This window comes from Urocitellus parryii, chromosome 10 (assembly GCF_045843805.1).
Source record: "Urocitellus parryii isolate mUroPar1 chromosome 10, mUroPar1.hap1, whole genome shotgun sequence".
Classification (NCBI taxonomy): Eukaryota; Metazoa; Chordata; class Mammalia; order Rodentia; family Sciuridae; genus Urocitellus; species Urocitellus parryii.
In genome coordinates, this window is record NC_135540.1 from 75,296,314 (window position 1) to 75,322,637 (window position 26,324).

At 34.7% G+C, this 26,324-nt stretch overlaps 1 protein-coding gene across 2 annotated transcripts in view; it reads left to right on the plus strand.

The window, feature by feature from the left end:
* Positions 1 to 26,324, plus strand: part of Arhgap24 (Rho GTPase activating protein 24) — a 721,844-nt gene that overhangs the window by 444,677 nt on the left and 250,843 nt on the right. For both annotated transcript variants that reach the window (XM_077803271.1, XM_077803270.1), the window contains exon 3: positions 20,897 to 20,984. In XM_077803271.1, coding sequence (XP_077659397.1) covers positions 20,897 to 20,984 — 88 coding nt within the window. The remainder of the gene's footprint in view (positions 1 to 20,896; positions 20,985 to 26,324) is intronic.

Below are 26,324 nucleotides of genomic sequence, written 5' to 3' on the forward strand. Positions count from 1 at the left end.
ATTAGAGGGAGAACAGGAATTGGTGATGATGATGAGTGGAGAGGTAAGATAAGGAGCTCGGTTCTGATCATATTCAATTTACCATGTCTATTAAACATGCAGGAGAAGATGGAGTAAATACATATGAATAACCAATTATGGATAGAAATCTGAGCTGAAAATGTGAATTTATACTGATTCTGTTAAAACAAACTTCTATTACCTTGAATTTTATGTGAAGTAGACCTTGCACATGTGCTAATTTTAAAATACTACTTTGGAAAGTTAAAAATCAATTCTAATTGTTTTTGAGATATACCTGGTATGAGCATTTAGTTTCTGTAATATTTGTACTAGTAGGCAAAACACAAAAATTCCTTTTTGATGATTATATTTTTTGCACATATAGTTTATAATATTTATTCCTTGAAGGGTTTCCCCCTTGGAAATAATTAAGTTGGACCTGAGGAAGAAAAATTTTCATTATAAGAAATAAATAAAGTGAATAAGGTTCTTTATTTTTCTGTCACTAGAATTACAGAATATTTTAAAAACCATTTTATGGAAAGAGAAGCTAAAAACATGTAACTACTTTCTCTTATCTCTGCCTTTATTAGTTACTTTATTCCTTCTGGCTGTGTCCACACTAGACTTAAAACACTTTTTTATCTTTATTACCACAATATCAAACCATTGTATTCATTGCCTAATAGCCACTAGCAATGTGTTGTTGTTTTGTTGGCTTGTCTTTCCTAAAAAGCTGTATTCTTTTCTTGGTTGCATCCTATGGTAAAGTAAACAACACGAATAAATCAAGAATTTGAAACAACTGTCATAAAATTAAGTCTGTCCTTCTATTTCAAAGCTTGTCTTTTCAGAATTTGGTTGGTTTCAATTTTGCTCTTTTTAAGATTGAGAATTTCTTGGGTGGTCTTGACAGATGTTAGGGATCCCAGTCAACTCTCACATTAGCACAAACTACAGAGCAAGTGACATTGAGATACATATAGACATGTGTACCATATGCATTTGTATAATATAATGGAAGCTTCAGCTGAATAAAAACATATGGGAAATTGAGTTAATAAAATTCTCTTTTGAATACTGAGCATCCAAACCATCTGCAGTGTGGTCAGATCACACTTCCTTCATGTCTTGCCTGAATGAACAAAATAACAGAGATTTGGATCCAGTTTCTCAGTCTAAAGAAGATTGGCCAAAAGTCCCTCAGTCCCATAGAATGTATTTCTCCTTCTGAAGGGCTGTCAACTTGACTCCATTCTCATCAGCCTGCAAATGTGTTTCTCTTCTGATTTCTCTTTGGTTGTAACAGATATATGTATAAAATAATACACTGATATGTAATAAAATTTTCTCCTTCTGACTCTACCATATCTGAGTGCATAGAGAAGACAAAGGTTGAAGAGGAACTTAAAAAGAGAAGTATACTCTGTTATGTTTTGGTAAAAAGGCATAATGAAATGGAGAAGTGAAACAAGTTTTTAAAACGTTTTCTCTCCTTTTCTTGGTTAAAAGAAACAAATGCACTTTATATTTACACAGATGCAATTTCTTAAAGTTGGAATAGTATGTACCTTCAAATGATTATTTCAACTTTTTCTATTACCACAGTAAATGAATATTTTAATAATTTATCAATATTTATTTTATAAAATATTTTTCCTAAATGTATTTTAGCAGAACTCTTTCTATATCACTTAGTGTATATTAGTATTATGTAGGATTTAAATTATATATTAAAGTATATTTTCAAGACAATAAAAACTTAGTCCCTATTCCATTTTTTTTTCACAAATTGTCAAGTAATTATTCCGTGTAATATTTTTAAAAAACATAAATATTTTGTTTGCCTTAGAGGTTTGTAAGTTTTGATACACTGTAATTGAGGTTGCTCACACAATATACAAATAGGTTGTAAAGATTAAATACATGTTCAATTTATGGCATCATTTGTGCTTAGTTTTGAACAATTCAGCTCAGTTGTCATTATTGTGAATGAGCAGACAGCTGCTTATTTTGATGTGATTTGGCTTTTGTATTTGTCTACTGATGTTATAGCATCTGTAATCCTATCCCTCCTGCTTCATTACCATCCTGTGAGAAGATAAACTGAAATTTTAACTTGTCATAAGTGATCTTTTAGGACCACTTTTAGTTCTGAAAAGTGCATGCATTGTTCCAAACAATGATGGAGAAGACTCCCCAGGTGTGTGAAGTTGGCTCTAGGTGGAGAGAGGTGAACAGAAGTTTAGATCAAAAGGAAGCTTCCAGTAAGGCCAGCTCTGAGATTCATGTGAAAGCTGAGGTTGCATGTGGGCAAGAATAAAAAAAGAAGCCAGCCTAAGACAAGGTAGAGAAGAAAAAGGAAACAACACAACAAAACAAAATACAGGAAACTATGGATCCTAACAAGGTTATGACTGAGAGATTTGAGTCATTGTTCATAATAATGAAGCTGGCAAAAAGGAAATCTTATCTTTCAAGTAGGTTAAAAACAGATCCCATCAAGGGATCTGTAAAGAGGGGAATACTGGTGTGGGCATGGTAGCTATCCTCAGAGATGTCAAAAGACAATGTCAAAAGATAATCTCAGCGAATGGCTCTGGGGGAAAAACACAAAGATTCCCAAGAGCCAGATGTCAGCTGGGTTTGAGTAGGACTTGGCAAGGATCAGAGGCTGCCATTATGGAAGGGACTTGGAGGTAGTGAATTCCTTTTCACTAGCATGTCAGACAGAAACTGGATGAAGACAGAATTAAGGCATTGTGTAAGAGGATGAAGTGAATAAATTTAAAGCATATTCGGGCTTTCAGAGTATGTGATGTGTAGATAGAAAATCAACTGGGGTGCAGGGGTCGGGTGGGGGGTGGGGGCAGGTCACTCTCAAAATTCCATTAGAGAAATTCTTTCCCTGATGCTCCTCAAATATCTCAAATAATGCAAGCATTGAATCACTGGATTTAGTTAAAAGATAATTTGATAAAATGCATTTTGTTGGCTTACTAAATAAAATTGCTTAACATACATTTTTGGTTAAGAATAGTTTCTAACATAATATTTCATCTTGCATACTAAAATTAACCTGTCATAATAAAGTACTGTAATATAGAGTCCATTTTTAAATCAATAGTTTTCTATACTACTAGGGATGGTAGCACACACCTGTAATCCCAGTGGCTCAGGAGGCTGAGACAGGAGGATTGCCAAGTTCAATGCCAGCCTCAGCAAAAGCAAGGTACCAAACAACTCAGGGAGACCCTATCTCTAAGTAAAATAGAAAATAGAGCTGAGGATATGGCTCAGTGGTTGAGTGTCCCTGAGTTCAATCCCCAGTGCCCTCAAAATAATAATAATAATAATTTTCTATGACTAAAAATCACTACTATAGCTTAAAAATATACTGAAGATTAATCATAAAATATTTCATGGAAACCCTTGCTCTTTTAATATATGCATTTTTTGAAATATTTCATAAGCATCTTATTTCAAGTTTGTAGTATTTTACACTTATTTATTTACTAACATCACTGCTATGTACTTCTACAAGGAAATAGTTTTATCAAAAAATGTGTTTTGGGGTTAAAGATAATGCAAAAATATAGTTTTTTTTCTACTTTTCCTATCAGAGAAATTTGGAACTCTTCTTTGTGACTCCTAATTAGTATTTTGACTATTTAAGAGGATATAACTATCACCTATTTTACTATCATTTCTATCACCTCTAGCAAAAAATTCCAAATATATGGTTTTTAATACTTTAATGATTATAGTAATCATAAATTACAACTAGATATTAAATTCAAATTTTGTATCTTTAGAAAGTACTGTATGAACTCATACGTAATAATAAGCAGTGATCCCTGTTTTTTATGAGAAATAAAAATCATTGAAAATAGTTTCTGGGACATTGTGCAAAACACCAGCCATTTCTTGGGGGAAAAAATGATGAGCATTACTATTGAAGATGGACAGTTTATTGTCCCATCCAAAAATTAGGTCACTGACAATTCTGGCACAAGAATAAAAGTTGATTATCTCAACCTGGAATGAAAAGGAGACCAGCGTGACTACAGCACCCCGCTTTCTGAGTACTCACAAAGCATCTGATTTATGAAATAAATTGCTCATTAATTTTATATTGCTTTTGTAGAAAGGAAAGGAAATAATAGGCTTCTTTTTTTCTATTCTCCACCTGCTGGTTGTTAGTAGGTTGCATAAGGATCTGAGTGAACTGAGGAAATTGTTCAGAACTCTTAACTAGTTTAGATCAGATGCTTGCTGGTTTTCATTTCCTAATTTGCTAAAGAAAAACTCCCTTCAAGAACACCATGAAAACTCACAAGCTTATCCAATAGTATCATGCTCAGGCGTCAATCATTCTTTGGCATTTATTACTTTGAGTAACATTATATATATTTATTTGTCATCACTTTCAACCTAGCTGGTAATAGTAGACTTTAAATAGAAATTATAATGCACGATATTCATGCAGTGCTAAAACTAGCATCCATACCCAGTGAATTACCTAACTAGACTTTGAATAAAACTATTTAAATAATGCCTGCTATTTACTAAGTATCAGGTACTATGATAAATGTTTCACATGCATTTTTAAATTTAATTTAATTTTTCACAATAACTTTATTTTATTTGTTTATATAGTTCTGAGGATTGAACGCAGTGCCTCACACGTGCTAGGCAAGCACTGTACCACTGAGCTAAAACCCCAGCCCTCACATGCATTATTTTTTAAAAGTCAAAACCAATCTCTGGAAGGCTTTATATTTTGGGAGGCCCATTTTACTTGTAGGGAAATAGAGGTGCAGGTGTTTGTACTAAGTTTCCTAAAGTCATATAATAGGATATAGAAGTTAGAATTTAAGCCCTGTTTGTCAGTACTTCAAGCCTATGGTCCTACCCACTTTACTGTCTTCCTTGATGAAAAATAATCCTAACGAAGGCACATTTTGTTTACTTTCCTGCTCACTCACATTATTTTGCCTTTAAATTGGAAAGGAGGCAAAAGGTTAGGAAGTCAAAGGACATGCTGTTAGAATTTCCTTCCTATTAAGCAACAAGTGAATTTTTTAGGTCATGTTAGAATTCCTCTAATAAAATGGAACTCTTAAGAAAACCAGTTTTAACTTTCAATATCTATTATTAATCGACAAAATGAGTTTTGAGAGACTAAAAGAACAAAATAAAATTATCTTTGCTATGGTACTTTGTAGTTTTACAGATTCCATTTGCTTAAATAACTTTTATCTCCAAATCATCTTCTGCATTAGTTCAAGTATGTACTGTGTTATAATTATAATTATCCTTATTTTACAGATAATAAAACTTAACAAAAGTTTAACTGGCTTCATTCATTCCATTCAGTGAACTCTTATCTGTGCCTCTAGATTCCTGGTATCTTCTTAGCTATTGAGGATAGAAAAACAAAATATGACTCTATTCTTGAGGTCTTTAGAGACCATGACATTTTACAGGCTCAAATTCTCTACACAGTGCTCCTTTCTTAGTAATGAATTGTCATCATCAAAAATATTCAAGTCATACTCATTATGACATGGTTCCTAAAAGTCTCAAAATAGGTCACAAGAATTTATAGTGTTCTCTAAGCATGTGTAGGAGAAATATTTCTGAAGAATGAAATACACATACACATAGATATGTACGCGATCCAAGTATACCTTTTATCAACCATACACATGGGAAGAGATGGGGGACAACGCACAGGGTGTTCTGTGTCCAAGTTTGGAAGTGCATCACTTTTTGTAGAATTCTCCTGATCCAAACTCAGGAAGGTGATTTCAACTGGTGTCTGGGAAATGAGCTGGTTCTTCTTCAGTTAAGATTTAAGAATTAAGACATGAATTGGGTATCAACATACTTTATATACAAACAGAGATATGAAAAATTGTGGTAGTTATGTGTAATAAGAATTTTAACGCATTCTACTGTCATTTTTTTTTAAAAAATCAATAAAAAATTAAAATTAAAACAATAAAAAATTTAATAATTATTAAGATGATAACAGGTTACATGAGAAAACATCATACAATCATCTTCATGATACAAAAAGGATATTTCAAATAAAGTGTAATGTGCCTTCATGATGTTAAAATCAAAACAAAGGAATTCTCAGCAAGCTGGGCATCGAAGGGAAGCCCTGAAAATAATAAAGTATGTTAAGCCTTTAGCCATTGTCATAATTAACTGCGGCACTTAGAAAGCATCCCCTTTAATCTAGGGCTGACTTAAGAACATTTGCTGTCATCCCTTCAACTTATCATTTTATTAATCAGTCTTTGTCAGCACACAACAGATGCATATAAGAGAGAAGATTTTTAAATATTGGAAAGGAATGTACACAACTACTGTTATTTATAAAAAAATATGTATCTACAAAATGTTTACAAATGAAAGAATTTAAAAATATTTATTGAATATAAAATCAATATACATTCTAATATACTAGCAGTAAACAGTTCAAAGCCATATATTAAAATGTTCTTTTAGAGCATTGAAAGATATGAAGTATATCAAAATATATACTAATACAGATGTATTATATTTATCATGTATATATGAATATAAATTTGTACCTATTCATATATATACTTACAAAAATATACTTCGTGAAATTATTTGTTGAAAGACATTTTAAAATTATAAATTAGTAGAAAGATATAGCATGCTTAGGTGTTGAAAGTCAACCCTATAAAGATTCTATTAATATTGTAGGAGATTTAATATTGTAGGAAGGAAAATCGATCTATGGAATTAATGCAGTGCCAGTAAATATCCCAACAGGGTATTTTGGAGGGAGGTATTGGCAATCAGATTCTAACTTCATATGGAAGTAAAAAGGTGCCAAGTAGGTAGGATATTTCTGAGGAATAACAACAAAAAAAAATTGCTTCACCAAATATGAAGATATCATAATTAATAAAATGTAGTATTAGTGCAGGAATTGACAAAAGTACAGAAAAAAGAGCTTAGAGATCAAACTTCGTGAGCATGAAAAGTGAATAGCAGAGTGGGCATTGAAAGATGGATTGTAAAAGACTTCTCAGTAAATAATTATGGCTTTATTGTTTCTCCCTTCTACTAAGCCAGTCTCAGCAGCACATATATATACTCCATGATATCTGTCCTAAAATCAAATAGAAGGAAACGCGAACTCCTTGGTCCTTGTCTCTTTCTTTAGTTTTCAACTAATCTGTCATACCCCTACTATGTTACAACTTTGAAAGAGTTAATGTAGATAACTGTTACTGTAGATACTGTAGATATCTGTTTCCACTTTCCCTTCATAGAAGATTCTTGCTGCAACCCACTGGAATTGGACTTTCTTTTCTAACACTGCATTGAGATTCTCTTGCCAAAGTTCACCAGTGGCTCCCTGATGGCCCAGGGTGCTTGTCAGGGCTCCGGTTGTTCTCTCCCTTGGCCATGAGACAACACTGACACAGAGGACGATTTCTTGTAACTTTCCCATCATGGCCTTCACAGCACTGTGCCTCCCCCTTCTACTTCTCCAATCCCCCCTCAGTCTTCTTTCTGGCTCCCTCCCTGCTGTAGTTACCTAGATGCAAGTATGCCATGAGATCTTCCTGTCATCTCCTATTTACCCATTCTCCCTTGTATACCCAAATTAATTTTATGGCTTTACCTACAATTTATAATCTGATGATACTGACACTAGATTTCCATGCTGAATCTATCTCGGGAGCTTGATATTCATCTATCCAGCTTCTACTTGACATTTCACTGTATGTAGAGTAGACATTTCCAGCTGAATATGGCCCATGCTGACTTCTTTGTTTCCCCTCAAATCCTGTTTCTCCTGCTCTTCTAAATCTTCCTTCACATTAATTGCATGGTACCGCCAGTGCTCCAGGCTTCAGACATGCTAAGATTATTCTTGCTTCCTGACTTTCTCTAAGCCCCACACCAAGCACTTGGTCAACTCCTGTTTACCTCCAAAACATGTTCTGTATAATTCACTTGTCTTCATCCTCAGGGCTGCTGATCTCTACTGAGCTCCTGCTTCCAGTTTCATTTCTCTTAAAGATTATATCCATTTTCTATTCAATAGCCAGAGTGTTCTTTTAAAAATGAAGATTATTTGATACTATGCTCAAAACCTTTCAATGGCTTTTCAATGTATTTAGAATAAAATCTGAACACTTACCCTTCTTACAGAACAGAACCTGATTGCCACAGCCTTTCTCTCAGACATGGCCATTCTCTTCATCTTCATGTGCATGCCATTTTCTCAGCATTTAGAACTCAACTAAACCGTCCCTTGCACAAAGAGGACTTCCTTGACCAGTAGTTCTAAAGTAGCCAGTGAGGCACTTTCAAATGTACCAACCTATTTTAACTAATTGTATGGCACTTTACATTATCTAATAATTTCTTTATGTTTTTAAGTTTATTGACGTATGAATGGGTTGTTGGGTTGTTGCATTTCTTCCTTCATTAAAAAGTTGCATTCTGATTGCAACATTAGTTTAGGAAGTCAGTGAATGCTAAAACATCACAAAACACCAGCAAAAAAAGATTTCCTATTCAGTGTATTAAGAAGTGGAGTTTGTAATATTCATTTTTTAATTTTAATTAGGTATATATGACAGCAGAATACATTTTGAATCATTGTACACAATTGCAGTACAACTTTACATTTCTATGGTTGTACACAATGAAGCATTACAACATATGTGCAGTCATACATGTACCTAGGGTAATGATGTACATCTCATTCCACCATCTTTCCTGCCACCTCCTCCCCACTCCCCTTCCTTTTTGCTCATCAAAATTCCTCCATTTTCCCCATATACCCCTCATTATGTATCAGCATCCACTTATTAGAGAAAACAGACTGTAATATTAGTTTTAATGATAGTTAAGTTCAGACAGATTTGAATTAGATTGTCTCATTGTCTCTGGTTGGTCTTCAGGGGGGCCTGGTGGAAACGAATATTTGGAAGTGAGGCACTTTGCTTCTTAGATGTAACAGCAATGTTTTTAAGGTAGGGAAAGAAATCAATGGCATTTGACTAGCATGGAGCAGGAGCCAGAAACAAATATATTGAATTACATTGTGTGAAAGAAACTATAAAATCAATAGAACTTCCAAGATTAAAAATATTCAACTATTGAATCCAAAATTTAGTCACTGATATTTTCCCTTGACATAATTTTGCTAAGCAAAAAGAGAAGTTACTTGCCAAGAAGGCTGAAATTAATGAAAAATAAATAATATTCTCATGTGCACATACACAATTTCCTTCCAAAGAAACTTGGATATGAAACAATTTTAAAAAATTATGCTTGTGCTCTTATACCCTAAAGGTTTTCAGTCCCCAAGTTCATGCCCCCATATATATATAGAATAATATAGAGACCACTAGTTGTAACATTAAAACTGCTAGTAAATTAACTCTGAACAACTTGTAGAAAAAAAGATTACATTTTATATTTTTTAAAAAGTAATATTGTTGCCAAGTAGAAATTCTAGAGGAAAAAAAATATTTTAAAATAAATCATCTGCATAGAAAAAAATATCAATATTTTTTTCCATAAATCGTTTTCATTTTTAGTTTATCTGTAAATAGATAACATATTAGTACAGTTTCAGGATAAAACTCTATTACAAGTTTACAAGGAGCTTATTTAAAGGAAGTTCAGTGTCAAAAACAGCAGTATAATTAAGGCCAAAGTTGCTTTCTTCTTGCTGAGGTGTTTTTTCTCCTAGTTTAAATTTTAAATTAAGTTTCAAACATATGGAGAGTTATTAAATTAACTATAAAATGATTTTACTTGGTTGTGAAAAAATGCAAGATCATTGTATTCAGCATCTCTGTTTATTTTGGTACTCTAGAATTAGCTATTATACTATTTCTTCCAAAGTTAATTCTAGATTCTTTCCAGTTAAATTTTTAAACACAGCAGAGGTTTATTTGTTAATTAAAGGAAAGGTTTAAATGGGGTTATTTTATCATTAATTTTCTGGCCCATTGATAATGGCTTCATAGACCCTTAACTTCAGGGTCTTGGATTTTCCCCTAATAAATTTTTTTATAGTTCTGATACTTTGCTTTTCACAATTTTATTTCACAGGGAGACACAAACTCCAAAAACCTATTTTCTTTTTCTTTTTCTCCTACTCTCATAGACTTTGTTTCAGACTTTTGGCTTGTACCACCCTATGTGCTATTGATATTTCTTTTCCTGCCTGGGAAATAATAAAAGTTATAAAATGGCATAGATTATTGGACGCTAAATACAAGTTCCAGTAATAGGTCAAGAAGGCTTAGCAATAGATTCTCAGAGCTCTCCAAAGAAGGACTCCTGGCCTTGCCACAGTATTCTACCCTGGGGTCCCAAGGAGAAGAATGTGCCACTGACAGGACATTTTCCCTCTGTTCAGAGTAGAGGGCTGAGTGAGGAGGGATTTTCTTTGGCTGCACTCATCTAAATGCTTTGCAGGCTGTTGATTCTTACCAAATATGATATGATTATGATTATGATTAAATATGATTAAAAGTTAGGTGCCACTTAATAGCACTTGCCAGGGGACTCCTTTTATACTGCACAGAAACTCCTTTTAAATCTGTTTCAGGCTCCTCTCTAGGGGATCATTGAAAGTTTCCTTTCAAAACCTTTTGGGGTAGTATTATTTTTCTTTGGCTATTGTAACAAATTACAAACTTGTGGTTTAAAACAAAAGAAATTTACAGTGCTGGAGGCAAAGGTACGGTAAGCAGGGCCAGACTCCCATCAGATTCCAGGGAAGATATCTTGTCCTCAGCTCTTCCAGGTTCTGGTGACTGCCAGTAGTTGTTGGCTTGTGGCTCCATCCATCTCTCTCTGCCTCTGTGATCATATTATGTTCTTCTCTATGAACATACCAAATGGCATTATCTCTATTTAAGGACATTTTTGGTTAGATTTAGAGACACTCAGATAATCCAGGATAATCTCCCTGTCAGCTGCCTTTACTTATCACATCTATAGTAATCCTTTTCCCCCAATGAAGTAATTTTTCCAGGGATTAGGACCTCCTATTGTCCTGTGCCCACAATTCAGCCAACTGAACCTACTAAAAAATTTTCTAGGATTGCCTTTGCTCATGCCTTTCACAAGGTATAAAACTAAGTTTAGAGTTCCAGCATGTGCCCATATAGCCCTGGCTTCTCCTATTGCTTTATGCTTTAAAATAGATACACACACATACATATTGCATATGTATGTGTATATATATATATATATGCACACATATATATGTATGTATATATATATATATATATATACATAGATAGATATAGATATAGATATCAATTTTCCAGGCTGCTCAATTTATATATGCTTCAGCATTCCTTCTGTGACATAGGTGTTAGGATTCAACATGCAAAAAGGGGTTTCACTCCAAGGAGAAATTGTTGGGTAATGGCTTCTGTATCAACCTTTTCTTAGTATAGCAGAAATATGTGTGACTGTTTAAAAAACTCAAATAGAGAAACTTAGCAAAATCAAAGTCATCTATAATCTGACCATCCAAAGATAAACTGTATTAACATTTTATTTTTTTCCTAAGCGCTTTGGCAGTCTCAACACATAATGACATAGTAGATATATGTTTGGTGAATAAATGGATAAGTGGATGAACCAATAAATCTCAGTGTAGCTTTCTATTATCTGGTAAGGAAGTGGAACTTGAACTCCCAGGTCAAATTGCATCTCTTCACTTTTCCAGGCTGCTCAATTTATTTATGTTTCAGCATTTCTTCTGAGACATAGCTGTTAGGATTCAACATACAAAAGGGGTTTCACTCCAAGTAGAAATTGTTAGAGGATGGTTTTTGTGTCGAACTTTGGACTTTATTCTCCTTCCAGTTATAATCTTTGAACAATGACCTAGGGCACCTTAAGAATGTTCTCTCTGATATGCCGATGCTGACTCACATAGGGGAGTGGGTGTGGAGGTTCACCAGATTAAACGGGGGGGGGGGAATGGGGAGAAGAAAGGGAGGATAGGGACAGGAAAGACAGTAGAATGAATTGGACATAACTTTCTTTTGTTCATACATAAATACATGATCATTGTAACTACACATCGTTCATAACCACAAGAATAGGAAGTTATATTCCATGTATGTATGTCAAAATATATTCTACTGTCACATATAACTAAAAAGAACAAATAAAAGAAAGAAAGTTGAACAACATTTTGGGCACAGGCTGATTTGCAGGACATATATTACATAAGCATTAAGAAAGAGTCTACAAATTTTGGGTGTGTGATTCTAGAATTTTGGTTTCAGAAACATAATATCTTCCTTTATCTTCACTTATAATCTTTCCCCTCCCACTGCCATCAACAAGAAACTTCTCTATTTTCCAATGAATCAAAACATGTTGAAAAATAAAAGTGACCCCAGAGTAGCTAGAATGCTAATGTACAAGCTTCCTGGGAGAATGTTCCTGTAGAAGGACTGCACTGGAAAAAAATTCATATTATTTTGTCTTGTCTCCAGAGAAAGTTCACATAGGGGTAAGGTAGCCTTGTATCTGGAAAGATGATCAAAGCTTTTAAATGAATTATATGAAAACACTGCATACATTTTTCTCCATCACAATTAATGCTGTCATGTTGGCCTCCCAGGGTGTGAACATTTGCAATATTATGTAAATGCTGCTTTAAAATTAAAATGAGCCCAGAATGACAAAACTTCTCAAGTGCTAGATCTGCAGTTTGATAATATAAAACAGCAAGATGAGACATCTCTAGAAAGAACTTGTTTCCATTGGCACTTGTAAAAGTGTCATGCTACCATGCTTGTCATTTCTAATATATAATAGTTCATATATTACTTGAATTCATGTGTTTTATTATCTGAGGAAAACTGTATTTTATACAGTTTGTTCAGCTTTATGAATATTATTCTACTTTTTTCTATAAGGCAATTTGCAACAATGTTTTTAGGTTAGTTTTCCCCCAAAGAGTTTGCACCTCAGAAATACTCAAGTAGAACCTACAATCGTGCCAGTTTGCAAGTCTTCCCCTTCTCTTGCCTTTCCCAGTTGCACTCAGAAATCTAATTTCTGAAGGTAAGAAGATACTTGATGACTATTTATAAAATATCAAATAGCTTTAATAACAACTAATTATTAAAAATTGAAACATAACATAAAACCCTTAAAGCAGCTTGCACTCATTCATTCATTCTTTCTTTTTTCTGTTTTTCAAACAAATATGCATTAGAAATCCCTTGTGGCAGAGTCTCTTCCTGGTATTCCTGGAACTTCATTTTCCTTATCTATTAATTGAGAATTACCTGTGTCAGAGTCATGGGCATATTGATGATATAAGTAGCATGCAATATGTTTAGCAAAGTAATAGTCAAGAAATATTAACAATCATCATTGTCAACATCAAGTGCTATGCTATTTATCATCATGATTCTTAATTAGTGGTCTACCTGCTTGGGGTAGTCTAGCCTGAAAATATGATAGTAAAAACTAACTTCACATTTTCTAAGTAGCTTAACTGGCTGTTTACTCAACTGGATAATAATGCTCGCAAATAGAAAATGAACCTTTCTGTAATCATTTCATTATTTGATGATTAGCAAAAGATGGGCTCCAAATATCATTGAGATTTCTTGGATATAGGAAGATTTTTTTTAAAACGAATAGATGCTGTAGACCAGACATTTTTCTTCAAACTTCTCACATATTAGCTCACAATAAAGTTATGAAGTAGGTTCTATTTTAATCCCCCCCTCTTTTTTTCTGGTAGCAGGGGTTGAACTCAGGGGTACTCAACTACTGAGCCCAATCCTCAGCTCTATTTTGTATTTTATTTAGAGACAGAGTCTCACTGAGTTGCTTAGCATCTTGCTTTGGATGAGGCTGGCTTTGAACTTTCAATCCTCCTGCCTCAGCATCCTGAGCCACTGGGATTACAGGCATCGCCACCATGCCCAGCTTTAATCCCATTTTAAGGATGAAGAAACTGAGGAACAGGGAGGAGTATTTTGCGTGATGCCATATTGATAAAAGTGTTAGAGTGAGTTAACTTAACCTTTAAACTTGGGCACTCTGAATCCAGAATAGATTTGATAGACCACAAACTTCATTGTTATGGAAAAATTTCTACATGGTCAGAGTGGATATGATTTCATACCTTTCATAAGCCTACAGTATCCTGTTTCCTGTTCATAACAAGACTTACATGCAATGCCTTTTCAATTTTCTGCCTTTCCCAAATAATTCTTAGAAATGGAAATGCATATGCTTCACTGGCTTTTCTCACTATTATATTTCCTGTGCCTAGGACAGGGCCTGGCACATGTTAAGTATTATTTAGGACACATGTGTTAAATAAAAGAGTGAAATTTCTACAAAGAAAAAATCAACCAATATATATTATTCTAGTAAAACTTGCTGAGTAATATTTATTTCACTTTGATCTCATTTTCAAGCCTATGCCTAATCTCATTTTTAATGGGACACATATTGTCAAGATGAGACTTTGCCTACTTCCTTGTGATGCTCATGGTCATTTTTCATTCTGAAAATGAAAAATCTTGTCATTGTGTTTAAGAAACTGACAAAGCATGTGTGTATTTACTATAAAGGCATGCATTTTTTTCCATCCAAATATCAAAGAAAAAGATCCCAATATCTATTTTCAACAGCATCAAGCCTTGTCCTAATAATCTCTTGTACTTTTGGTCCAGATATCTGATATTAACTAGAGATGAACTTTCTCAATAATAGCAATTTTAGCTGAAAACAAACTACAAATTGGTTCTGAAATGTGTTACCTTAGCCAACTCTTAGCTATCAGACCATGCAAGATTTGCTTACCATATTATCCCATTTTGAAAATTTGAAGAAGATTCTTTATGACAGAGATGTTACCTATCAGTGATGAAAATATTTCCAGTCTGAATATGCTGATTAATTAGTGCCATGTAACTATTGCCACATATGCTAAACTATCAAAAAGTTTATAAGTTTTCCTTCTACATGAGTTTTTTCTCTCTGATCAACAAAAATTTGCAGTGAGGTGTCATGGGTAATATGCCCTTATTTAGAAAATTAATGGCACTTATACTCTGGCTATTTTGTAACTCAGGAATCTGTGTTAGTCTGCTTTTCATGATCTCTTACCTGAGGAAAACAACTTAAAATAAGAAAGATTTATTTTGGCTAATGGCTAAGAGGTTTCAGCCCATGGTCATTGGGCTCCGTTGTTTCTGGGCCTATGGTGAAGCAGAATGTCATGGTGGAGGGATGTGGCAGGGCACCTCATGCTCACTTCATGGTGGCCAGAAGGAGGAGGGGTTGGGGGAAGGAGCTAAAACAAGATCTACTTTGCAGAGAATACCCCTAGTGACCCACTTCCTCCAACTAGGATCTACCTTCTACAGTTTCCACCACCTCCCAATAATGCCATCAAAGAATTGATCCACTGAAGTGATGAGTGCTCCAGTGATCCATCACCTGCCCAAAGACCTCACCTCTGAACACTGCTGCTTTGGGCACTAAGCCTTCCACATATGAACGTGTGAGGAACATCTCAGATCCAGTTTGGGGAGATGTTCCAGAGCCAAACTACAGCATGGGGTAATGGAAAGACTGAAGGGTTGAAAGACCTACATAACAGATAAAGAATATCCAGTGTAGCCTCTGACTGAAAATTGAAGAATATCATATCATTTTGGTTCAAGTTCCCAGAGGGGCCTTTTAAAGCCTGAATCTTCCTAATTCCTGATTTCTAACAAGAAATACCACCTTTCTTCTAAACACAGAGTAAACAATATTGATGTCTTCTTTAAATCTTTCTTTTTTGTTCCCTGTTTAAGCTATGGACAGTTTCTTTAACATGGCTTGAAAGTATCTCTCTCATAATATATCTCTAACATAAATGTATGCTATTTCTACTACAGACCTATTTGTGAAGGTCTGAACATTGACTATCTTATGTCAAAGTAATTGATTTGTGATTACAGACTCTTTAGAACCCAGTGTTCTTAAGTCTCCTTCTGCTTACACAAGAACGTGCACTTTTCTTGATTGCCATGGATATCAAGTGCAATGTCCTCAGCTGGGTTGAACTTTCTATAGCACATCTTCAGCATATGTAACCAACCCTCCTACTTCCTAATTACTCTTCCTCATGGATATTTTGAATATTCTAATGTGCCCTGCACATGTGTCTGTAATCCCTGCTTTTGTTGATCTTATTTCCTCCACTTTGGAAGCTTACACTTTGCACTAAATCTTAAAACTCTATAGTCCTTTGAAAACTGTTTTCTTTATATTATCTTTCCTAACTAATCAGAGTTTCCTGGCATTTTCTTTTTAAACTTTTCTTATATTAGGTTGCTTTTCTACATTCTTTGCCACTCACTGATCCTATAGGTATGTATTGTGTTATTCTTGTATTGAGAATAGATTTTATTATTTGCTTCTTTCACAAACCTCACATTGCCTTAGATAATTATAGGAGTAATATCTAACATATGGTAGTCTCTCAAAAAATAAATTACTTTCAAGTTAGTTCAGGCACTAGAATAATTCTTGCTTGTTAGTTGGTTGCTTGTTTGGTTGGTGAATTTAGAGCAACTCTAGGAGAATTAACCAAGCCCCTGCAACAAACAGTGTATGCTTATTTTTTCCCCACTAATTTTCTTTTTAGGTATTTGTATCAAGAAAAAAAGTTATGAAGGAACTCAGATATTTATCTTTGTGGATGTTTATTAAATTTTCTTTATAATAACACAAAAAACCATGAATACTTTACAGCAGTAGAGCATTCCAGCAAGGTCTATACAATTCAACTTATAAAAAATGACACCAAGTATTACATTGACATTATAACAATGTATGATTTTTAATTTTGAAGCAGATAATCAATAAATATTTTTTATTATTGTTATTATTATGTTTTTGCAAAAAAATACTGTTTTTGCATATATATGCACAAATAAAATATAGAAAAATTTATTTGGTGTTAATATTAGTTTATCTATGGTGGTTAGAGACTTTATTCTTTTTTATGTGCATCTTCTTTTTTATTGATTTTTTAAAAAATAAATGACAGTGGAATGCATTACAATTCTTATTATACATACACAACACAAGTTTTCATATCTCTGGTTGTATATAAAGTATGTTGACACCAATTTGTATCTTCATACATGTATTTTGGATAATGATGTCCATCACATTCCACCATCCTTGCTAACCCCATGCCCCCTCCCTTTCCCTCCCACCCCTCTGCCCTATCTATAGTTTGTCTATTCCTCCCATTCTCCTCCTCCGTATCCCACTATGAATCAGCCTCCTTATACCCGAGAAAACATTTGGCATTTTGGGGGGATTGGCAACTTCACTTAGCATTATCTTCTCCAACACCATCCATTTCTGATATTGTTAAATGCTTCGAAAATAACTAACAATAACTGTAAAATAACTGTAACTTCTCTGAGAGAGGGATTTCAATCACATGGTTTCTAAATAAGGTGATCAAGGTAGCTATTTAAACCAAATTACTTAACTTCTGAATGACATAGTGAATTAACCGTAATAAATATTTGTAAATTACAGAGTATTTAGCCTTAAATAATAGAATCAATATTTCAACTCTTATTTTTATATCACAAATTTTCTGTAAAACTGTAAAAATATATATAATGTAAAAATTTATATAATGTCAAATTTAAAATCAAAATCAAAATTTCAGTCAGAAGTATCTACTTGCTATGTATAAAAAGACAGCATTACTTGGAATCTTCTAATTGCCAAGCAAGGTTGGGGATCATGTGGAGATGTTGTGTATGCAGGAGAGTTTACATGTGATTTGTGTGGAACATGTACAGTGTAATATCCTAAGTAGAGCCTAAAGGTATAGAATTAATATCAGGGATACACATATACACAGCTATGCATAAAATGAATGCTCTGTCTGGAGGGCTGGATACTGTGTTGTAAAACAAGCATAAGTTACAAATTGAATTACTTCACAAAATCATTTCAGTATATAGAATAAATCCATTGACATTATCACCATGTTTAGAAACCATATAGATTAAACCTACAGAATGAAAGAAAGAAAGGTCTCAATTATGATGAATTGCCACAGTCTGGCTGGGCACAAATCACGAGCCACTGAAGCAGGAACAAACTTTATTTTTGAACTCCACCAGCAACTCCTCCTGAACGCCAGGAGGCTCATCTAGGAACCAGCCACCGGAAATATCTTCTCTGGAAATCCCTCCTCCTGCACTTCTCCAACCAATGGGAACTCTTGGGGAATCCCTGGGAAATCCCCAGGAATCCCCAGGAGAACTCCAAAGTAGCATGAGAACTAAAAAGTAGCAGCCAGAGGTGGATAGTAATGCCTCACCTGTCAATCAATACTGTTGGCAAAATGCCAGGGGCCATACAGACTTGGCCATGGCTCTCAGCAATGAATATCTTCAAATTATTTAGTAGTTCTTAAAGGTTACTAATAAGATACCAGTTTTTTTCAAAATGGAATCTATAGGCCAGAGGAAGTTAAATAAATAAGTGAAGTAGGAAAATTTGCTTCCTGGTGGAAAAAAACAAAGGAGAAAATATAAGTGTAACTGACACTTACTTTGATTTTAGTTAGTGGTATGCTTTATCACTCAACCAGAAATAGGGAAATAGTTGATGACTATAATTTTCTGTGCCAAACCATATAGAATGAAAGTTCAGTAAAATACTAGTTGAGCTAAATATTGCTTCAAGCTGGGAAAAACTGACAATATAACATAGTGGACTGAGCATGGGTGTTTGAGTCCAGCATGTGGGGTTTGGGATACTGGCTTTCTTATACTAAGAGTATCATTCACTCAACAATACACTTCTTTAGTGTTAACTAACTACATGCTGGATCAAATGTTAGTCATTGAGGATAAATTAGGAATTGATGCAAGTATATTTTAGATCTAGTTAATTTAAAAAGTGAGTATCAAAGAACCAGAGAAAGAATGTCATCCTAATGTAAATGGGAGCATGATATTATTTTATATAAAATCAGTTAGCTAGATCATGTAAAACCAAAGAAAGCAACAAAAATTACCTTAAAAATGTGAATGGAGTCAAACCATCCAGTCCTTTGTTCTAGAACAAATGAAAGCCACCAAAGGATTTTTAGTGGGGAAGTTGCAATAACAAATTTGTTCTTAAAGATTACTCTGTGTTTTAAAAGAATGGATTGAAAGATGCTAAGAGTATTGCAGAGAATCCAGTGAAGGGTGTTTGAAACATGCTACACAGAGATGATTGTCACTGAGAGAAAGTAGTAGCGGCAGTAAAGCTACAGTAGAATAGAGATGAGTTCTACAATTCCAGATTTTGCAACTGAATGAAAGGTGGTGTATCACTGAACTAGGAATACATAATGAGGACTAGGCTCAGTTGCACTTTAATTCAAGTAAGTTGAGCTTAAAATACCTTTGAGATATAAATGTCAAATAAGCTTTTGGATATGAAGTTCTGAAGCTTAGTGAGTCCAGGGTAGGAAACATTAGTATGATAATTGTTGACTTAATTCATTGAAGTCATAGGCATGGATGTGATAATTTGAAGAGAAAAAAAAGAGTCAGAAGAGAAGGAATCATTGAATAACTCTTTGAAAAATTCTAATACCTATAAGGTGAATTAAAGTCAGCAGAAGAGATTCTGCTAACAGAAAAGTAATGGAAAAACCTGGGTAAAATCAAACAACCAAGAGAAGAAGATGCTTCAAGAAATAGTGGTCAATAGCTAAATGCTCCTGGGAAGTTACGCTCATGGAGGATGGAACATCGTCAAGCATGCAGTATGTGAGAGTCCTATAAATGGATTGTATGGCTATACAGACTAGGCTGCAGTGAATGCATATGAGGAAAGAGCTTTGGTGTAGATAAGTCTTTGGTAGACAATGAAAAAAAATAGGACAATGCATGAAAGGGCAAATTAAATCAGTATTTATTTTTAATAGGATAGACTTTTATATGTATCTTGATACTGATGGGAATGATACACTACAAGAAATCCAACAGAAAAGATAAAGGTTGTTCAAAATGAGTTACTCCATTCTGTACTAATATTACAGAATACCTGAGACTAGGTAATTTATAATCAACTGAAATATATTTGCTCACAGTTTTTGAGGAGGAGAAGTTCAAGATTAAGGGGTCAGGACCAACTTGCTATGTCATTCCATAGCTTAAGGACAAAGAGGAAGTTAGAGAAAGCGGGACATCAAACTTGCAGCTTCAATTTCTTTTATAATGGCCATTAATGTATCCATGAGGGTGGAGCCCTCATAACTAAATACCTCCCTCCCATTAGCCACCATGTCCTAACATTGTTGCACTGGGATTAAATTTTCAATTTGGGGGAGACACATAACTAACTACAGCACAACAGAAGACTAATTGCAACATTGCTTAAGTTATGTAATGTCCCCACCTTGGTTTTTACAACTATAAAATGAGGAAAATAATACCTAGTTTGTAAGATTATTCCCATAATTAAATTAATGTGATGTTGGTCAAATACTCAGTAAAATTTGGGGCACACAGAATTCACTTAATACTTTGATACTTGAATAAATCCAGAAGTCAACACAGTGTCTTATACACATTTGATGTATGGCAAATATTTGTTAAAATGTTAAATGCATATCATTCTCAAACATGATATTTGATTACCAGGAATATGAGCAACGTGATGCATGTTACTGTACACTGGTTTATCAAGGCATCTTAGCTATTCACTGAAAATGATGATGATGATGAGATGACTGGTGGTGCTTGCAATTGTGTTGATGTTGGGGAATTTGTGTTCACAGGGAACTATTTTTCTGCCTGGAAATAAAGTCCTTGAGCATCCCTGTAATGAAGAAAACCCAGGAAAATTCCTTTTTGAAGTAGTTCCAGGTAAGATATTTTTTTTCTGGTTTGATTAAAGCATTGTTGTTCCATGTTGGTAAAGATAAAGACACATCAGACAAGTTTTAGTCTTCTTAAGTTACCGGTGGGAACATTAAGATGAGTATCAAATATGGCTATTATTTACAGAGATAATGCCTTCTAGACTGTACATTGATACAAATATATGTGCACACATACACATACTCATGGTCAAATGACAATTGAATTCTCATTCATCCATGAGACTCCACAGTAAACCAGAAGTCACGACTTGGTGCTTGTAAGGGACTACTGGATCTGATTTTACAGTGATCACGGGATAGAAATTTGACAAGGTATTACAGGTAGAATACTTTGCCTAGCTGATTCACTGACCTCTTTCCTTTTACAAAACTACATCTTATTTATTGGGCCTTTCCTATAAAAAATAAAACAAACAAACAAAAAAAACCCTCTTTCAATGACAAACCAAGTATTACAGTTCCGTACCTCAACTTTGCTCCCAGCCAACCACTTCTACATGTTTGGCTTTCATGGAGAGTTGAGGATGTCTCTGCCATTTCATCAGATTCTGCAGTTAAACTTCTGCAACATCTGTTCATTTTCCCTAGACATCTGCACCCACCCTCCTTGGTGTACTCCATCCCCATTTACATTGTTGAATAACCCAGCAAAAATTTCTCCAAGTCCATGATCTACTTCTTTGATCAGTTGTTCAGTCTTTCCTTATCCCTTGACATAAGAAGAAAGGAGTTAAAAATGTGGTTTTTATAGTTAATATTGGCTCTGGCTGATCTAGTTTACATGATATTGATATTGACACAATCACAGCCTAGAGTGGGTGTGAATTTATTTGTGTAATATGTAATTCATATACATAATGTTGGGACAGAGGCAGTCAATAAAACATATTTTCCCAGATTTTGGAGTGCTGGGAATCTAAAATGTAAGGGCATATTTTTTCCCCTCAATGAAAACAGCTGTAGCATTGAGTTTATCTGGCTCACAATGGAATCCATGACTAAATGTTAATTAATGCAGCTGAAGTGCAGAAAGGTTAGTCAGATGCATCGTGTTATTTGTTTCCCCCCAGGGAGAACATATTGTAGGAAACCTGAATCTTGTTTGCCCTATTAAAATCCTTTTATTCTGACTTCTTTGTGGAATACCCGTATGGAACCAGATTCCAGATGTTACTAAGTCTTTGAAGTATTAGTAGAGGAAATTTCTTTCCCTATTTATTCTCAAACATCAGTGCCTGTTGGCTTTTAAACCATCATGGTATTAAACTGATGGCTTTGACTTTTCATCTCCAATAATACTAGAAGTCTGTTTTCCCATTTGGTCTGCTAGCTGCATAGAGGTTTCATCTTTTGGTGAAGAAGTTCTAATGCAACATAGATGAATATTCTCAACAGAGTTTCAAAGAGAGCTATGTCTTCAAGCCCAGGAAATCAGGGAGAGAACTTTTCCTCCAACTCTGCTATTCCAGAGCATATGTTTCACAGGCAGTGCAGATATATGATGGCTTTTGGTGAGCAAAATTTAAGACTGTGTACTATAAAATCTGAAGGTTCTATGCTTTCAAAAACATTTCAGGAGAAAATTCAAACTTGCTGTGATTCTGGAGGTAAATAAATTATGTCCATACTTCATTTGAAAAGATGATTTCTGAATTATTAATGCAATGGGTAGAATAGTAGCTGCTAAGTTGAGTTTTATAATTTTGAATAATTTTATGAACTGTGAAGAGAACTATGCCAAATAATTCTTTGAAGAAGAACTGAAAACATGAACTGCCACACCCAAGAATCTAGTGTGTGTTATTAATCTCGGTCATTTGTGTGACTCTGAATCAGGAAAGCATTTCCAGCAAACACTTGTATACTTGTACATGAATTCACAGATCTGTTTCAATTTTCATCAGATTTTTCAAACACAGAATTATCTAGGGATAGCAAGACACTTGGTTTATCTTTGCAAATAGGAATGATAAGATAATACTATCCAATTATTCCAATTGTGTAAGAATCTAACATGGAAATTGGGGCAGTAACAATAGAGCATTTTCATGTGTCAGAAGTTGTATGATGTAGGAAGTTACAGAATGTGTTTGGCACTTTGTACAGACCCCTTTGTATTCCTACCTACATAACACATATTATCCTACATTGGCTTTCTGTGTAGAATTCTCTCAAATGCCACTTCTGAAAACCTGCCATCGAAATGATGCTTACAGACCTAACACACCTCCGCTTTTCTGGCAAACACCTCAAGTCTGATTTTCAATGTACATGAATGAATAGGAGGATATTAAATTCTTTAATCTTATCAGCCCATAATGATTTCCAACAAAACTGACAAAAGCCAACAGCAAGCTCTTTGCCATCTAACCTAGTATCACATGTTTGCAGACTACTTATGTAAGCATACAGCTTATCCACAGGTGCACTGTATGGCTTTATAATTATTCACCTATAGTAGGAATTTTTGTTTGTTTCTGATTTTGCTTTACTCTGAAATGTACTATGAAACTAAAGGATAATAGTGTGCAGATAAGAAAAATGAAGAATTTTCATCAGAATCAAGAATGTCAACTTTTGTACACTACTTGTTTATATTTGTTCATATATTTCTACCCAGGCTCTAGGCTTTTGTAAGAATCTATGAGCAAAAACAATCTACCATAATTTAGGGTTAATTTGTATAGGTTCATTATCTCCTGAAAAGAATTATCTCTCTGAATATTACCATGATTTATAGCATTTCACTCCAATTTTTTCTAATTTCCCTACTTGTTATTCAAAAAGATGTCAGCCAAATTGGCAAATTTGAAGACTTTACTATCAGACATGCCAAGTTTTAGAATGGAGTGAACATTTACAGCCAAGTACTAAGCTTTTGGGAAATGTGGTTGAGAAAGAAATGTTGGCAGATCTTTAATGTATAGTCCTTGAAGAAAGAAAATGTAGTCTTTTTTGCTTCTTAAAAATGTGTTCTGGTAGAGTTTTCCTTCTGGTGATTTAAAAAAATAATAAACAGGAAAATTAATGAAGTAATGATGCCTTAACTTTCTCAGAAAAATAAAATGCTGTATATATGTAATAAGAATTGTAATGTATTCCACTATCATATATACATATATATATATGTACATATATATATATGTACATATATATATATCATATATATCAAAGAAAAAATAAATAAAATAAAATGATTCAGACTTAGAAAGGTAAAGAGACAAAGAACTGTACCTATCTTTCTCGCTCATTACTATATCCCTAGCATCTAGGACAACGTAACACAAGATGCTGAACAGATATTTATTGAAGTGTATATATTTGCCATGTTTCTGAAGGAATCTTGGTCATGAAATGACATCCACTTTGCTATGTTGAGCTTTTATTTCCTGCTGTGTAGGATCATTTCTTTCCCTGGTGGCTGAAGTAGAGAGATTCCTCACACACTTCACTTTCTCTTCTTTCCTCTCTAATGAAAAGACTGAAAGAACAGGAGATAGAATTCTTCCTATACAGATGCTGTTGCTGGGTGTAGCCCCCTCACACTGACTGGTCATTGCATTCCTTTCCAAATGTTAACACATTCATGGGGTTTATTTGTGGCTTTTACCGTGACCTTGCAATTGGTAACCTACTTCACATAGTAAGCTACTCCCACACTGGAGATGGTCCTGTTGGATGGAGTGAAACATGAGGACTTCAAGGCCAGCTGCTTCTTTGTGTTGATTCATCTACCAGGACACTCATGCTTCCTGGCCTGCCAACTAATAAAAAAGCAGGCTATTTCTCTGTTGCTTCCTCCTTCATCTTATCCTTCTGTCTGTGGGTCATCAGTTACAGCACCCAGCAAGGTCAATGGCATGCCAAACTTCAGAGGCCATCAGGATTCCTCAACTTAGTGAAGGGATGGGTGACTATTCTGTCACAGTTCAAAATTTACAAGCAATGCTCTTGTGCTTTCCTGACTTGTTCAAGTAGATGGGAGATATCCTTGCCCTCAAAAAATAATATTTATCTTGAAATCTGCTTTCTCCAAGAGGCACTTCCTGTTTTCTAGACCTTACCTTATAATAGCCAGGGGCAGAGTTGCTTCTCTGATATGTCTTTTTCAACATGCCCTGTGGGGAAGTTACTCAACATAACACCACTGGTCTTTTCAACTTAGCATGTTGTGGGTTCTTTTTTCTTCAGCCCTGGGTCTTGGCAGCAATTCCAAGAAAGTGGAGAGGAAACTTTCTGTTTATATCTATCTATAATTTTCAACTGAGTTCCCAGGAAGCACATTCTGGTGGAGATTATGCCAGAATAATTACTGGGGCATGCTCTCTGGAGATAGTTCATGTGTGATAGTTAGGAAGGCAGGATGGAACAGGAGAAGCAGGCCCATGATGACATCTAATTGATGTCATATCTGATCCTATGAGGTGCTCTGAGGCTTGGCTGCCTCTTAAGGCTACTCCAAACTGCAGGACAGGGCATTTGTCATTTGGAGGGCTTAAATGAGTTAAATGAGGCAGCAGTACATTATAGCCTGAAGCATATTTTCTGAAATCTGAACATGTGGAGTTAATTTTTTGAACTGAAATGGATACACTGGTATCTCATCTCAGCTCATCCATTAAGGATGAGCATTTTGGTACTTGAAGTGAGCATAGACATTTTCCTTATTTGCAAGTATTTTGTTTAAGCTCATCATAAAAACAGACTGGATAAAGATGCACACCTATAATTCTTTGAAAGCACATTCTAAGGTCATCACTCTGCAATGATGGAAAAGTGGGGAGAAACACACTTGCCACTGGTGGTTTTAATCACATGTTAATAACTATAGCAAAGGAAGATCCTGTGTGGAATGTTTTTCCCACAGAAAATAATTACACTCTGGGATCCAGTTCTCATGACAGAGTAAACAATGCTGAAATTGTTCTCGGCTTCTTCACAAACTCCTTCCATGTGCTGGCCAAGTTGTCACTGAGTGTCTAGTCACCAAAAAATACACCTGATGCTAATCACATGTTAGGAACCAAGCCAAGCCCCAATTGCAAAGACAATCTCCAGTATTACAGACCCTCAAAGCCCATCTCAGTCCAGTGCCCCAAATCAGTAATAATTAGATATAGGAAGTTTTTTTATCCTTTTTCCTTCCCACAGGGAAAGAAGAGAAGAGGTAAATGCAGAAGAAAAGGGAAGCAGGATTGTAGAAGTAGCTATGGAAACAGAAAGAAAAGAGAATTTTGAAGGATAATCTAGTGTGATTTTTATCTGCCTGAAAACAAATTTAAACCCTTCAAAAAAGTACAAGGTGTTATTTATCCTACTTTTG